This window comes from Cotesia glomerata, linkage group LG2, assembly GCF_020080835.1.
Source record: "Cotesia glomerata isolate CgM1 linkage group LG2, MPM_Cglom_v2.3, whole genome shotgun sequence".
In the NCBI taxonomy this organism is placed as follows: domain Eukaryota; kingdom Metazoa; phylum Arthropoda; class Insecta; order Hymenoptera; family Braconidae; genus Cotesia; species Cotesia glomerata.
In genome coordinates, this window is record NC_058159.1 from 15,485,062 (window position 1) to 15,502,040 (window position 16,979).

Here is a 16,979-nt window from a genome sequence, read left to right on the forward strand (position 1 = left end):
GAATTTATTCAAAATTTTCAAACAAATAATTAATTCAACTCGCCAAATTTATTCAAAAAATTTTTAAAACAAATAATTAATTCAACTCGCCAAATTTATTCAAAAATTTTTTTTAAAACAAATAATTATTTCAACTCGCAAAATTTATTCCAAAATTTTCAAAACAAATAATTAATTCAACTCGCAAATTTATTCAAAAAAAATTTTTAAAACAAATAATTAATTCAACTCGCAAAATTTATTCCAAAAATTAAAAAAAAAGGAAATAATTATTCCAATCGCAACATTTTTATTAAAAATTTCAATCGCAAAATGTTAAGAGTGCAAGATTTTCTTGTCCAGTTATTTAATTATTTATTATATTCTATATTTATATTTGCCGCTCAAGGCGACAACTTAATTATTATGATTATTGTTTGACTGTGATGGCGTCGTTTTCGCGCGCAGCCGAGCTGCATATACCACACTCTCCGACTCGCTCGCTGTGACTCTCACTTGTTGCTTGGACACTTGTCTGTTTTGTGTATTACTACGTAGTTACAACTCAAGCATCTTTATTAATATTATTAACTTAATAATACGTATATTATTTGATATCAAAGATTATTTAGAAGTTGTTTATATTTATTAGAAGAATAAATAAACCTAGATTCAGTTTAACATAAACCTTGTGTTTCACTTTATTCAATAAACCTAAGAGGTTATTGGGCTCCAGTGCACGCTTCCACTGCGTACGTGATTGATTTATTGAAAATAAATTGAGTGAAGTGATTGACCACAAGGTAAGAGTATTTATGAATATTTATTTAGAGAAGATATTCCGGAAAATAAATAAAAATATAAGACGTAATTATAGATGAACAAAAGCATGCATGCATAGAAAATATAAAACGTAATGAATACGTTTTAATAGACGCTTAATTTGAATAACTTAAAAAAGTTGATAAATATTTATTTATTCAATTAAATAAATTCATAGATGTCTGAAAATATTTTTTAATATATTAGATGGTGAAAAATAGATTTAATTTAAGTAGATGATGAAATCGCTAGCGAGGCCGGTAGACGCTAAAAATTCAAGATGTCGGCCAACTGCGTCATAATAACAATAGTACACGAGCATCACGTGTATTACAATAGTATGTTTAGATTTTGATTTTTAGAAGATGTTTTAAATTAAATTTTAAAAGTGAATTATTAATTTTAATAATTATAAAAATGTATTTTGACATGTCAGTGATATTAATTAATATAAAATACATATTAAAGCTATTTCGGTAACTTTGGCTATGCGACGCTTGTGTTCGGCATCAAGTAGCTTATAGTTTGTGAGGTTGTTTGTTTGCATAATGTATCCCGAGTGTGTGCGTGATCAACCGCCTTCAATGTCATTTTATTGCCGTGCGTAAAACTATACGTTGGAATAGGTGTGCATACTCGAGGTGGTGCTGTGTAGATGATCAATCTTGCGTTTCAAATTAAAGTGAATTGCTGTGCGTTTATTTTAATTTAGAAGCACGAAACAGAATCAAAATTAAGAAGAGTATCGGGTACTAGATGAATAGAATTTTAGAATATTAATAATAAGAGATAGATGATAAATTATTAATTAAATAATAAATTATTAATTAAATGTATATTTAATTAAATTTAAATTCTGTTTCATAAAATCCGAAATAGATGTCAGAGTCAGATAAAAAGCTTACACTGGTTGATTACGACAGTGAGGGAAGTTTCGAGAAAATTGAAGATTCTGGAAATGCTGAAAAGGACCCAGCATTGCAGATTAAGACTGAGAAAACTGAAGACACGCTCTACAGTTTGTCTCAATTCCACAAAGGTTTATTGCAACAAACAAAAGGCAATCCAGATTCATCAACGAAATCTAGTGACATTAAAGATGTAAAAGATTCACTTAAAAGGATGAACAACTTCTCAACTCCTGTCAAACCAGGTCAATCGACGAGTAAGTAATGACTATAAAATAATTTAGAAGCTGTAAACATAATTAGAAGACACACTTTAAGAATAGATGAAAGTGTTTTAAGAGTAGTTAGATGAGGCCTATTTAAGATGTATAAAGATGTATAGATGTTAAGAAAATCCCAGATACTAATTAAGAATACATGTTTACAGGTACAGATGATGGTACAGATGACCGTAAGAATGAAAGTAAAGATGATGATACTAAAGATGATGATGATTTTAAAGACAAGAGTGAAAATACCAAGATTAAAATTAGAAGCAGCAAAAAGATGTTAATGCTTGGTAATAAAGATTTAGAAGATATGAAGAGGTTGATGCTGGAGTCAAACAAGCAGACTCAAGAAATAGCAACGTCAATTGCAAGAACAGCTAGGAGACTCGAGGAAGTCTCTGCTGCAATGTTAGATGCCCTAAAGGTGATGACAAAAGGGTATAAAGCAGAGTTAGATCGCGAAAAGACTAAAGCGGAAACAGCAAAGGTAAAGAATTCACATATATTTCCTACTTTCCCAAATAAGAATGATTTAGAAGTTACAAATGGGAATCATATTATCTCTAGAGATTTGAATGTAATTAAAGATGCATTACTATCAAATCAAAGTAAGATTAACGTTAGACGAGAATATAGATTAACTCAAAAAACAAACTATAATATCTGGTTTGATTATTTAAAATCAGAACTTACTAGTTGTGATTTATTAGATGTAATAGATGAAAATAACAGTAATGATAATAACTTATCAAATTCAATGAATAATAAAAGAAAATGCCTTGTTAGAGATATTATTATTAATCATTTAGATGAAAATTATCACAAGAGAATTCTTGATATTTCCGAACCCGTAGAAATTTTGAAAAGAATTAAAGAATGTAGAAAAGAACAGATAAACCTTACATCAAGTTCAGTTAGAAAAAGATTGTATTCAATCAAAATGAAAAAGAATGAGAAGGTCAATGATTTCTGTGAAAGATTTGACCAGATCATTAGAGAATATGATTCTTGCAGAGATGGAGAAAAATTAACTGAACAAGAGATTAGATCAGCTTTCTATCAAGCGATTACCCCTGTAACTCCTCAACTAATGTCCGCAGACTTTCTTAAGAGATCTCAGTCAAAAGAGATGATGACATTAAATGAAATGAAATCTTTTATTCTACAGTTAGAAGCAGAAAAGAAGACCGGAGATGGAGATGATACTGTTAAAGCACAGACAGCCAAATTTGACAGTAAAACAAGATGTTATAGATGTGCTAAGACTGGACATAGAATCGAGGACTGTCCACTGTCAAAAGATTTGTGGTTTTGCTACTTTTGCCAGGACATTAAGAAACACAAAGGTGCAGAATGCAAGGAAGGAAGACTCACAAGTAAGGTTTTGAATAATAATGATAATATAAATTCTAGAGGTAAAATAGATAGACGAGGTTTTATTAAAGTTAGAAATAATGTGAATTCTAAGCCATATAATAATGATAGACGTTTTAAGAATTATAACAAGAACGATCAACAGTCAGCTCAAAATGCACACAACAACAGAAGTGCAAAAAGAGTGACTGACGAAAGAAAAGGTAAGAAATTATTAAATGAAGATTTAATAGATGAGATTAGATTTATTGCTGATTCAGGAGCAACAGATCATATAGTAAAGAATAGATTGATATTAAGCAATTTTGAAAAATGTGAAAATAGAGTAATTAAGAGTGCCAATAAGAATAAATCGGCTGACATTTTAATAGATGGAAAAGGTGATCTTTTGCTCTACACGAATCAAGATAACAAGATAATTAAATTATCAAATGTTATTAGTGCTAAAGATGTATCAGATAATTTATTATCATTAAGAAAATTAGTAGATAAAGGATTTAAGATTTATTTAGATGATAAAACTTTGAGGGTATTTAGTGAAAATTTAGAAGAAATAATACTAGAAGGAATATATGAACAACCCAACTGGATTTTGTACTTCAAAGTTAAGAATTATATCGACGATAAAAATGAATTAGATTGGGAATACAACGCCTACCGTTGTAAAACTGTAATGATTCAAGAAGATGACACCGATGAATCAGAAGTAGATTTACAAAGTAAGGAGGGAGATTCAGAAAACATAGAGACCAAGGATTCTTCAATTAGGAGGGAGGAAGAAGTTACAACACCTCCAGAAATAGAACAACATCCTGAAAATCCAAATGATGACATGTTTAATTGGGATTCTAGTTTAATAACTAGAAATACAATTAAGTTAGATGACATCGAGAGCATTAAGAATTTAGAAGAGCTATTCACATCAAATCCATTAGAGCAAGGAACAACAGAATCAAGTAAAATAAATGAAGCTATGTTATGGCATGTAAGACTTGGTCATGCTTCATTAAATTACCTCAAGAAGTTACAGAAAGTATACAGCAAATTAGAGAAAGTTAGATTTGATGATTCAATTCTAGATTGTGAAATATGTATTATGTCAAAGATGCAAAAATTACCATTTAAAGAAGTTAGAAGACGAGCATCAAGACCATTACAAATAATACATACGGACACGATGGGTCCAATAAAACCAACTTCACACCCAGGACACAAAAAATTTATTAATGTGTACATAGATGATTACTCCAGATTAGCTACAGCATATTCAATAAAGACTAAAGATGAATCAGGAGAAACATTAGAAAAATTCCTAATATCTACAAGAAATTTACTTGGCAAAGATGAAAAGGTATGCTACGTTAGATCGGATCAAGGAACAGAATTCACTGGTGGAAAATTTCTAGAGGTTTTAAGAAAAGAAAAGATAGAATTAGAATTAACACCGCCTTATACCCCTGAACACAATGGAGTCTCTGAAAGATTCAACGCCACGTTGTAGAGAAAAGTCAGAACCTATATGCTAGATTCTGGTTTACCTAAGAGTATGTGGGAGTTAGCAGTGGACGCAGCTGTTCACTCATACAACCGAACACCACATAAATCTATAGATTATGATGTACCATTGATGAAATTTAATAAGAATGAAAATTGTCATTTTGATAAAATTAAAAGATTTGGATGTATTGGATATATTAGAATTCCAAAACCAGAGCACAAGTTCAGCGAGAGAGCAATTAAAGCAGTCATGGTGGGACATAAACCCACAGGATACTTGTTATGGCATCCAAGTACTGGAAAATTTCTAGAGTCACGACATGTTAGATTCAATGAAAAATTAGTGTACAAAGATGTATATAAGAATAAACAAACAGAAGAAATTGAAGATGAAATTAGTTGGAAATCAGATGAAAATGTACCAGATAATTTAGATGACAAAACCAACGAAGAAAAGGAGAAACCGGAACAAAGAAACAGAGGAAGACCCCGTAAAAATCCACTAGATGCTAAAAACTTAAATGAAAAGAAGAATTCATCAGAAGAAATTAGACCATGTACTAGAGGTGAGATGAAAAGAAAACTAGAATCTGAAAAGGATAAAAATAGAAAATTGATTGAAGACATAAGCTTTGCAAGAAGTGTCAACGTGTCTGAAGATCAATCTAAGATGGATGAACAAGAATTAATAAGATGTTTAATTACTTCTTTAAACAAAGAACCCATTAATTATGATGAGGCAAGCAATTCAAGTGAAAGATGTCAGTGGATGAAGGCTATCAAAGATGAATTAGACTCAATAACTAAAAATGACGTCTGGGAATTCGTAGAATTGGAAGAAGCAAGTAAAACTAAAGGAAAATTAAATATCATTGATTCAAGATGGGTATTTAAAAAGAAAATAGAGGTAAATAAAGATGTACTTTATAAAGCACGACTAGTATGTCGAGGTTTTAAAGATAAGAATGATTATGATCTAAAAGATACATATTCGCCAGTATCTAGACTATCACTCATACGAGCATTACTTTCAATAGTAAATAAATATGATCTAGAAATCTGTCAATATGATGTGAAAACTGCATTCCTCTATGGAAATTTAGATGAAGATATTTTCATGAAGATACCAGAAGGTCTAGATGTAGATGAAAAGACGAAACAAACAAAGATACTTAAATTAAAGAAATCTTTGTATGGATTAAAAGTAAGTCCTAAGAAGTGGAATATAAAATTCAATCAAGTGGTAAAAGAAATTGGTCTCGAAAATGATTTACATGAACCATGTTTATACACTTGGAGGAAAAATGGAATTGTAGCTGTACTGCTAATCTATGTAGATGACATTTTAGCTGCTAGCAATGATCCAAAGAAGTTAGATGAAATTGGAAACCATTTATGTAAGAACTTGAGATGAAAGTTCTTGGCGAACCCAAGAAATTTCTTGGAATTGAGATAGAAAGAAATAGAGAAGGGAAAAACATTGTATTAAATCAAAGTAGGTATATAGAAAGCATTTTAGATAGATTTAAGATGACTGACTGTAACCCGCAGAATACTCCAATGGTTACTAGACAAGCTGAAAATAGTAGTAAAAGAAGAAAATTGGAAGAGTTAGAATCATCTGAATGTGAACAACCGTCGATAACTAGAAAAGCTCCATACAGAGAGGCAATTGGAAGTCTTATGTACTTAGCAAATGGAACTAGACCAGATATTTCTTTTGCTGTACATTACTTAGCTAGAAAACAATTAAGTGCTACCGAAGATGACTGGAAAGATGTAAAAAGAATTTTGAGATATTTGAAAGGTACAATAAATTTAAACCTGAAATATACAGGTAACTCAGATGACTTAGAAGCTTTCTCAGATGCTAGTTTCAGAGATAATGATGACTCCACGTCATCAGGAGGATATATTATTAGACTTTTTGGTGACGTAATTGCTTGGAGAAGTCACAAACAAAATTACGTTACACTGTCCACTTGTCAAGCAGAATATTTGGCAATGAGTGATACTTGCCAAGAGATAATATCCCTAGATAAAGCAATTAGATTTGTAATTGGAAAGACATTATTTCCTACTACTATTTGGTGTGATAACAAGTCAGCAGACAACTGTACTAAGAAGGATGGAAGTCATAAACTTAAGATGTTCGATAATAGCGTAGATGAAATTAGATTAGAATTACTAGAACGAGAGAAAACAGGTAGTAGAAAACACATGGCACAAACACATGGTGATTTCATTAAACAATGTGTTAATGAAAATAGAATACGAGTTTGTTGGATTTCTACAAAAGAAAATTTGGCTGATATACTAACTAAGCCACTACCTGCAGAACCTTATAGACACTTAAGAGATGAATTATTAGATTGAACAATTAGAAGTATATTAGAAGTTATTTAGAATCAACTATAATTATTATTTCATTATGTTACAGAAAAACCGACTGACAGAAAGAAGTAGAGCAGTGGAAGCTGGATACAAGAAAATGGAGGGAGTGTTAAGAGTGCAAGATTTTCTTGTCCAGTTATTTAATTATTTATTATATTCTATATTTATATTTGCCGCTCAAGGCGACAACTTAATTATTATGATTATTGTTCGACTGTGATGGCGTCGTTTTCGCGCGCAGCCGAGCTGCATATACCACACTCTCCGACTCGCTCGCTGTGACTCTCACTTGTTGCTTGGACACTTGTCTGTTTTGTGTATTACTACGTAGTTACAACTCAAGCATCTTTATTAATATTATTAACTTAATAATACGTATATTATTTGATATCAAAGATTATTTAGAAGTTGTTTATATTTATTAGAAGAATAAATAAACCTAGATTCAGTTTAACATAAACCTTGTGTTTCACTTTATTCAATGAACCTAAGACAAAATTTTATCAAAAATTTCAATTGCCAAATGTAATAACAAAATCTTAATCGCAAATCTTTATCAAAAATCGCAACAGCAAAATTTATTTACGAAGTCTTCTCTTTTTTTTTTTTATTATTAAAAAAAAATATAATAATTTCAATCGCAAAATTCAACCAATAATTTCAATCGCAAAAACCTAATAAAGATCTCAAAATTATCCAAAATAATTCAAATCGTCAAATGGTTCAACAATGACAAGAAAAAAAACAAATTATGCGAAGTATTCGAATTCGTCAACTTATTTTACAAAGCAATTTACTAAGCCGCTTTGTCGGGTATTTGAAGCTCGAGGTAGGTAAACAGTACTTATAATCCCGACCAAAAATTCCACACACACAAACACGTGACTCAACGGTACCGTGCCGCAGAGTGTCGTCACTAAGCTTCAAAAATACCGCACGGAATTTATTTAATTTCGTGCAACTCGAATTATAAACAAATTATTTTAACACGACGAAATTCGCGGTGATGACACCCTGGGGCTAATAAAGACAGCGACCAGACTTACCCTGCAGCTACCGTAGACGTCCCGGGCGATGCGGGCTAAGTAGGCGAAGTTGGCGGCAAAACTGACGGAAGAGCGTCGGTATCTCGGCGATGGCGTGTCCGGGGTCGTAGTGTCCAAAACAATTCGGCAAAATATTTCACAATAATGTACACAATTGTACTCACGTCAGCGACAAATTTTAAAAAAAAATTAAACAGCAAAAATAATCAAAAAGAGAACTGCACGATGCCACAGTCACGGCGTCCATATCAGAATTCCTTGCTAATATGGCTGCCTCCTCGGCAACCCATGCTCTTTTTCTTTTCGGTTCGTTCCAAAAACTCGCATCCAATCAGCTCACAGCTTCTTCTAGCCAGCCGTTGTATTCCGGGATGCGTCCAGTATTCCGTTGCGATCGATGATTGGTCGATACTTCGATTAGTGATCAGCCTCGTGTTCAGATGGCGCCTCGCATACTTGTTGTTGGTCGCTCTCCGTCGTCATTGGTCCATTCAAATTTTCTCGTCGTTCCATCCTCGCGGCCAGATGTCGCGTTGATCGTCGATGGCTCGTAGAAATTCGCGGGTCGTCTGATCGCTATAGTCTAGTCTCACTCACTCATGCATTCAACAATAGTTCACACTCATTCCGGTATTCTTTTTATTTGAATTTTTAATTTAAATTCGGCGCGTTTTCTTTTACTAAGTTTACCTCGAGCTTGTCATTCTGATCGGGAGGCTGCTTGGGGCGACACAGGAGCGTCGAATCTCTGCTTTTCCTCAGCTTAGCCAACCTAATAATTGGTAAACTCGGAATTTCAAATTTTAGAAAATTTTCTCATGTCACAACACCCTCCCCCAGACGTCGACTGGGAGCCACAAGGGTCGCTTAATCGGTACCATTGGTCCCACCACCTGAGGTAAAGGTTAGGTTGCAACAATTAAGGATCGAAATTATATCATAACTGACAAATTTATTATAAAATACAATATAGTTACTCCGCTCTGCGGTACGTTCACTTAAACTACTAATAGCAAGTCGCGGCAACAAAGGAATGCACGGCGTAATAATAATAATAACAAAAAACTTAGTACGTGCCCCCTTCTTGGGCGGCAGAGATCAGGTGTCGCTCGGCGACGACAAAACGCAACGGCGTATCTAAAAAAACTAAATAAAAAAAAATCAACACACACAAGAAACAAAAAAAAAACATCTTTGGCCGACGTATCGGCTGCCAACGCCTATTCGGCAATGGCTAGTGGCGTCCGTGGCGGAAATCGCCGGTTCGAGGCGGCAATCCAAATTTTGTGGGCTTGCATCGAGGGCACTCCTCGAAATAAAGCCCTTGTTGGCCACAGTGAGCACAAAAGGTTCCCCGTGGGAAGGGGCAGTCGGTCATCTGATGGCTCAACCCACAGTTCCAGCATCCTGCATGGCGGGTCGGTGAGAGATCGGGCTCCTTGCGGAGCTTGTCGGCAAGTGCCATCGCTCGCATCCTTGCGAGGTCGCGCGATACTTTCGGCACCAATGTCGGTGGTGTGTTACGGCGCAGCATACCCATGGCATACTCCACCTGTTGCACGGGACGTAGATGGCTTTCCAACACCTGCTTGGCACGCCGCAGGCACTGACCTGGGCTAGCGATGACGGCTTGACAGCAGGAGCAGCGCCACATCAGCGGGATCGCCGTTGTGGTACTTGATTGTGGTTCGAGATACCACCATGCCCGCACCTGAGCCCAAAACCGAGCTCGAGATGTATGGCGCGGCGCAATACGCAAGTTTCGGCGGTATTGTTCCTCCGCTTTCAGCAGAAGCTCTACCAACTCCGGTTGGTAGGTCGCAGCCCACGAGATGAGCTGGACGTACTGCATCGCTTCGTAGTTGGACCTCCTGCAATGGGTACAATCACACACATATAACATGCGACAATAATACACGTACAGGGAGTCCTCGAGCTTCAATTTCAATCATCTGATTCGGCGGCGTTTACAGGTGCGCGTACGAGTCGCAACGCTTTAACATGTTGGCGACCAGTTGGTCGACCATTTTGGTCAATTAATTCGTAAACGACCGGTGAGATTACATTAGAAACAGTATACGTCTCTTCGGAATATTTACGCGCGAGTTTCGACGAGAAACGATCGGCACCTCGGGACAACACGTGTTGTCTAACTCGGACTACATCCCCGACGGCGAAGCGCTCATCTCGATGATGACGATTATAATAGCGGGCCTGGCGTTCGAAACTACGCCCTAAATTGTCGGCTACCAGGTCGTGAAGTTGAGTCAGTCGAGTCAGACGGTTCTCCCAAGCGGTTGTGTCAGGGCAGGGGATGTCGATGTCACCTTCGACCAGTTTTCGGTAGTATTTCGGCGGTCTGGGTTGCCAACCATAATTCAGCATGGCCGGAGATACGTGTGACGAGCTGTGAACAGCGGTATTGTACGCGTGTCGAAATTCGTGGACATGTTCGTCCCAAAGTCGGTGATCTAAATCGACGTACGAAATAATCATCGTCTTCAAAACTCGATTGACGCGTTCGACAGGGTTCGCTTGGGCGTGGTACGGTGGTGTTCGGGAGTGATGGATTCCATACGCGCACGCGACTTCCTCCATCAATTTGTTCGCAAATTCAGTACCGTTGTCGGTCAGCAACACTTCGGGACAACGGAAACGATGTACAATCAATTTATCAAATTCTCGAATGATCGTTGGTCCATCAGCTTTCCTAATCGGGCATAGTTTAATCCATTTTGTGAACAGGTCTTGAAATACGACCATGTACTTGAATTGGTTCTTACTGGCCGGGAATTCCATACAATCGGCAGCGACAACTGTCCAAGGCGTATGAACGGTTCGTCGACACATTAGTCCAGCGGGTGGTTGCTGCGAAACCTTCGCAGTCTGGCAGACGGGACATTCAGCGACGTATTTACGCACGTCTTCGTCCACTCCTGGCCAGTAATAGTCGACTGCGACTCGATTAGCCGTTTTCTCGACTCCTAAATGACCAGCTTCAGGTGGATCGTGATTCTCGGCGATTATGCCCCAATGCGCGGCTTTTGGTGGAACTAGTTTCCAGGCGTCCAGGTCCTCGACGACCTGCGCGATCATTCGATTCGGCTTAAAGCGGTACAGGCGGTCCTCCTCGACTCGCCATCCTTTCCATCGTCTCGGGTTATCCAATACGTCTCGTTTGCGTCGTGTGTACCAGTCATCAACCAACTCAGCAACTGGTACATCACCAGGTTCAGGTTCTTCGTCGACCACGCAGATATCATCGTCGGTGTCGAATTCGTCGCGTTCGAACATTCGGGACAAGGCATCGGGGACATCGTTTAACGAGCCCTTACGATACTCGATCGGAAATTGATATTCAGCTAATCGCATCGCCCATCGGCTCAGCCGAGGCGTCTTACTTTTTAGATCACGCAGCCAACGAAGACTACTGTGATCCGTGATCACTTTGAAGCGATAGCCTTCTAAATATCGGCGAAAATGTTCGCATGCCCATAATACGGCTAAGCATTCACGCTCTGTTGCTGAATAGTTCCTTTCGGCCTTATTCATGATCCTACTCGCGTAAGCTACAACTTTCTCACCACCCTCGTGTTCTTGCGTTAAAACAGCGCCTAACCCAGTCGCACTAGCGTCAGTCTGTAACACAAAGGTCTTCGAAAAATCGGGACACGATAACACTGGAGCCGTGGCCAACGCCACTTTCAGGGCTTCGAATGCAGCGTCTTGTTCGGCAGTCCAAGTCCAACGGACTTTCTTACTCGTCAGTCTCGTCAACGGTTCGGCAATAGTCGCAAAGTCAGGAATAAAACGTCGATACCACGACGCCATCCCAAGAAATCGTCGCACTTGTTTCATGTTCCTCGGTCTCGGGAAGTCCAGCATCGGTTTTACCCGATCTGGATCGACAAGCAGGCCCTGTTCGTTTACGCGGTAACCTAGATAACGGACCTCGTCCGTGCAAAATTCGCATTTGTCAACGTTAATTTTCAAATTTGCATCGTTCAAGGCATCGAACACTTCGTTCAGAGCATCCACGTGCTCTTCGAAGGTTTCCGTGACGACAATCAAATCGTCCAGATAGCCAAAGACCTTAAGTCCGCGTCGTCGTCCTAACATTTTGTCTATGAGTCGTTGGAAATGCGGTGGAGCTCCAGCCAACCCAAACGGCATGCCAACGTATTGGAACATACCCCGGCCTGGAACGCAGAACGCGGTGTATTCGCGACTTGCGGGGTCTAATTTTACTTGGTGATACGCGTGTTTCAGATCGATCTTAGAAATAAATTTAGCTCTGCTCAGTTGATCAAGAATCCAAGTCATCAAAGGTAACGGGTATGCGCACGGTTTCGAAATGGCGTTCAGTCGTCGAAAATCCAAGCACATTCGATATTCGCCGGTTGCTTTCTTTACCATGATTACTGGATTGCACCAGGCGCTCGTCGATGGCTCAATGATGCCCGCAGCAAGCAGTTCGTCTACTTGACGGCACATCTCGGACTCGATAATCGGTGACGTCGGGTAGTTGCGTTGTCGAATCGGGTCGTGGCCTTGTACATCAATCGTATGAGTCATCAAATTCGTGAATGTCGTTTCACCAGTGTATTTCACTGATGGCAGTTTACGAGCGAGCAATTCATCGAGAGCATTTTGTTGCTCAGGCGTAATTTCGACGATTGCCGCGACGTCCCTTCCATCAAGGTACGTTTTTAAGTTCCAATCGTACAGCTCGTTGGTTCGTTTCGTCCACCAGCGTCCGGTCTGTCCATCGTAACAGATCTTGAAGGCGGCAATAGCATCCATGCCGAGAATCATATCGTAATTCAGTTTCGGGATTACTCGGACTTCGACGGGTCGCATCTCGTTGTTAATCACGAGCGGCAAGGTAACTAAAGCATGTATCGACATGACTGATCCGTCAGCTACGGCAGCGGTCTTTTTGTTCGTGGGTCGGACGCGAGCGCCTAGTCCGTAGACCCAATTACGCTCGTCGACTTCCTTGATACACGTCACGGAAGCTCCGGTGTCTAACAGCGCTTTAATCGTGCGTTCTCCAATTTGAACGTCCACGAACGGTCGTCGGTCATTCCCGTCAGTCTTCGTCGGACAGACTTCCTCAGCAAGTTCTCGAAATATTCGGGTTCGTTCGTCCGGCGGTGCGCAAATGAAGAGGTGAACAGGCCAATCCTCAGCTTGGTGTTCTTTCGAGCAATAATACGCATTCTTACACTGACGACAGCGCCATAGCCGTTCAGTAGATGCGCATACATTGCATTGATGCATTGATCGAAAGGGGTCGTTCAGTTCGGTTACGGGTCGACAGGTTCGATTCGGGTCAACGGGTTCAAAATTCGGTTCGGTTACGGGTCGATGTACGTACGATTCGGGGTTTCTAGCGTCAGAAGTCTGATTCGCAGGGCCAAAAGGCTCGATTTCGATGTCGAAGATGTCCGGTAGAGGCAAAGCAGCCGCAGCGGCAACCTCTTTAACCGGAATTTCGATCCCAATTTCGACGGAGATCAGCGGTGGATCGTTTACTGCTGTCCCCGGGGAGCGTTTCCCGGCGACGCAGCCCGACGTTGCTGCCAGCGAGTGCAACCAGGGCACCCAACTCTCGTACAATCTGCTGAACCACAAGTCCAGCAGTAACCGGTTCGAGGAGGGCTTGGACAAGCTGCTCGGAGATGACCTGGTTGGCCACAATTAAAGCAGCACCCTCGGAGTGCGGGATTGATCGTAAATGGTCGTGGCTGGCCCGTCCTATCACGTGGTACGAACGCGGTTGCCGAAGCATTCAACGCGGCCACCTGTTGCGCTGGAGCGGGATCCTTTACAGCTGGTGGTGGGATCAATTGGGCCTTCGCGGGTTTCCCTTTCTTCCGGGACGAATTCGGCGATTTTGGTGGTTTTGGTGGGGACGAAACGTCATCAACCGCCGCCACCTGCGCTCTCGTCGTCTTGGTTGGGGTACGCTGCATGTATCGATCGGGTTGGTACGCCAGTTCTGGCATTACGCTTTCGTTTGGCGTAACCGGGGTGCGAGGCTGCATCCGGCGCCTTGGTCGATCATAGTCTCGTACGAGCCGATAAAGCTCGCCAAACGTCGAGAAATCTTCACGGTGTATCACGACGTGATATTCCGAACGAAGATTATTGTACGCGAAGTTCAATTGTAGGCGTACTGGCAACGGCTCACTAACAAGTGCCCACATTGCTAACAGGGAGTCTAGGTAATCCAAACCTGCCTCCAAAGGGCCCTGAGTTCGGTTTACCACCTCGCCTACAATGCGACACTCAATATCGGGTTCACCAAAACGCTCTCGAAGAGCGTTACACAAGACATCGTACGAGTCAATGGCCCCTTTCATATGGGTCCACCACGTCTTGGCTGCTCCTGTGAGGACTAATGGCATAACAGCCAATACATCGGCGTCATTAAGACCACAGGTCACCTGGCATTCCTCCAGGCGTCGCAAAAACGGTTCAAGCTTCGACGAGTCTTGTCCCGAGAACTTCAAGTTCCATTTGGACACTCGTTCGTACATGGCAGGCTGATAGTGAGCACTTCCAGTACGCGAAAGACCATTACGACTGTCTGTGTCATGATTGTCTCTCGTGATCGGGGAACATACAGGTTGATGAGTAAGGTGGTTCGCCTGGCTCATCGTGGAGTTCGCTGCGGGCGGGAATCGTACATGCGTCGGACTTCGCATGGTTCGTGGACTCGGAATGGGTCGCCTGCGCCCTAGTGGAATGCCAGTCGACATAAGGGGTCGCGATTCCATCGGTAAATACCTCCCGGTACTCGTGGGTGTCGTGTTCACCGTCAATAGACCAGTCGCCATTGTCGTAATCGTTGTCGTGGTCGTCATCGTCGTTGTCGCTGCTGCTCCGCAGCGAGGCGGCGAGATAAAGGAATTCTGGACCCCTTTATCCGTGATTTCATCCGAGAATCGCGTGATCGGCTGATCTTCGAGGGTCCATACCGTTTCGGGATCAATATTGCGTTTCAATGCACGTAATAATCGGTCGCGGAGTATGCCGGATGACCCTAATGGGTTCGCGTTGAGAGTAACCAGCATTTCGCTGACCTGTAGCGAATTTAATGCATAAACCCATTCGTCGGCTTCATTCATGGATCGAGTCGTCGACCCCGTTTGATCAATCGTGCGCATTGATTCTTCACGAGCGCTTAATTCCCGGGTCTTACGTTCTAAGTCTACGACTTCGGCCTGAATTCGAAGTCGTTCAGCCGTAAGTCGTCGTCGCTCCAATACGAGGGGGTCTGGTGCGGTTCGGGAAGTATCCTGCCCCGAGCCACTCGGAGGTGGCGTTATGACGCGATCAGGCAGGGTCGTAGGCGGTCCAGTTGCTGGATTAGCGGTATCTTCCCCATTGTTCGTGGCGTCACGGTCTTGTAGGAGTCCCTGATCCTGGGGTACCTGCTGAGGTACGGTCTCGTCGTCCGAAGTCATTGTCGATTGGGTAAATTAACGCGTTGGCCGAGTATTAATTAAAAATTTAGTCGCGACGCGTCGAAATCTCTTCGTGTTGCCCCACGTTGGGCGCCAAAATTTGTGATGCCTTTTCCGGCACTGGCGTCGACAGGACCGGATCAGGTCAACAAAATTAATTGGCCTACCTGGTTCGTAGATTTGGTTGGGCGCCAGGAACTCAATGTTCCACGGGTCGATCTCGCTGTTGATCTTCGTTGGGCGGCGGGTCGGTGTTGAAGAGATTCAAAATCGAATAACGGCAATCGACGGACAAAGAAATCGAAATTGGACGATAGGATCGGTTAATCAGAGCAACAACAATGAAAAAAAATAATTGAGGCGTGCAATTCTAATCCAACAACGGTTTATTCAACAACAAATATATTCTGTCGGCAATGTCGCATTAATAACAAAAATTATTTTAACGCAAAAATAATTCTAACGCAAAACTAATACTAACGCAATGATTCAACATTTAAAAATAAAACAATTTACACAAAAAAAAATATTCGAGTAACCAAAAATATTACAAAGTCTTTTCTTTCAAAAAAAATAAAAAAGAAATATTAACTAATTCAACTCGCCAAATTTATTCAAAAAATTTTTAAAACAAATAATTAATTCAACTCGCCAAATTTATTCAAAAATTTTTTAAAACAAATAATTATTTCAACTCGCAAAATTTATTCCAAAATTTTCAAAACAAATAATTAATTCAACTCGCAAATTTATTCAAAAAAAATTTTTAAAACAAATAATTAATTCAACTCGCAAAATTTATTCCAAAAATTAAAAAAAAAGGAAATAATTATTCCAATCGCAACATTTTTATCAAAAATTTCAATCGCAAAATTTTATCAAAAATTTCAATTGCCAAATTTAATAACAAAATCTCAATCGCAAATCTTTATCAAAAATCGCAACAGCAAAATTTATTTACGAAGTCTTCTCTTTTTTTTTTTTTTTATTAAAAAAAAATATAATAATTTCAATCGCAAAATTCAACCAATAATTTCAATCGCAAAAACCTAATAAAGATCTCAAAATTATCCAAAATAATTCAAATCGTCAAATGGTTCAACAATGACAAGAAAAAAAACAAATTATGCGAAGTATTCGAATTCGTCAACTTATTTTACAAAGCAATTTACTAAGCCGCTTTGTCGGGTATTTGAAGCTCGAGGTAGGTAAACA

At 39.8% G+C, this 16,979-nt stretch overlaps 1 protein-coding gene across 3 annotated transcripts; it reads left to right on the top strand.

Moving 5' to 3' along the window:
• Positions 1-319: 319 nt before the first annotated feature.
• On the top strand, positions 320-7,720 carry LOC123259476. Of its 3 annotated transcripts, XR_006508246.1 has the most exons (6): positions 320-782; positions 1,681-1,966; positions 2,137-2,465; positions 3,147-3,354; positions 3,474-3,555; positions 7,290-7,336. XR_006508246.1 is itself a non-coding variant. In XM_044720016.1 (5 exons), exons 2-5 carry the CDS (start codon positions 1,681-1,683, stop codon positions 7,313-7,315), a joined length of 849 nt encoding a protein of 282 aa, XP_044575951.1. In that variant the 5' UTR covers positions 320-782; the 3' UTR covers positions 7,316-7,336. The 3 variants fall into 3 exon arrangements, 2 of the variants coding, with proteins under 2 accessions (XP_044575951.1, XP_044575952.1); XM_044720016.1 differs by lacking the exon at positions 3,474-3,555; XM_044720017.1 differs by lacking the exons at positions 3,147-3,354; positions 3,474-3,555 and having other exon boundaries at positions 7,290-7,720.
• Positions 7,721-16,979: the final 9,259 nt, after the last annotated feature.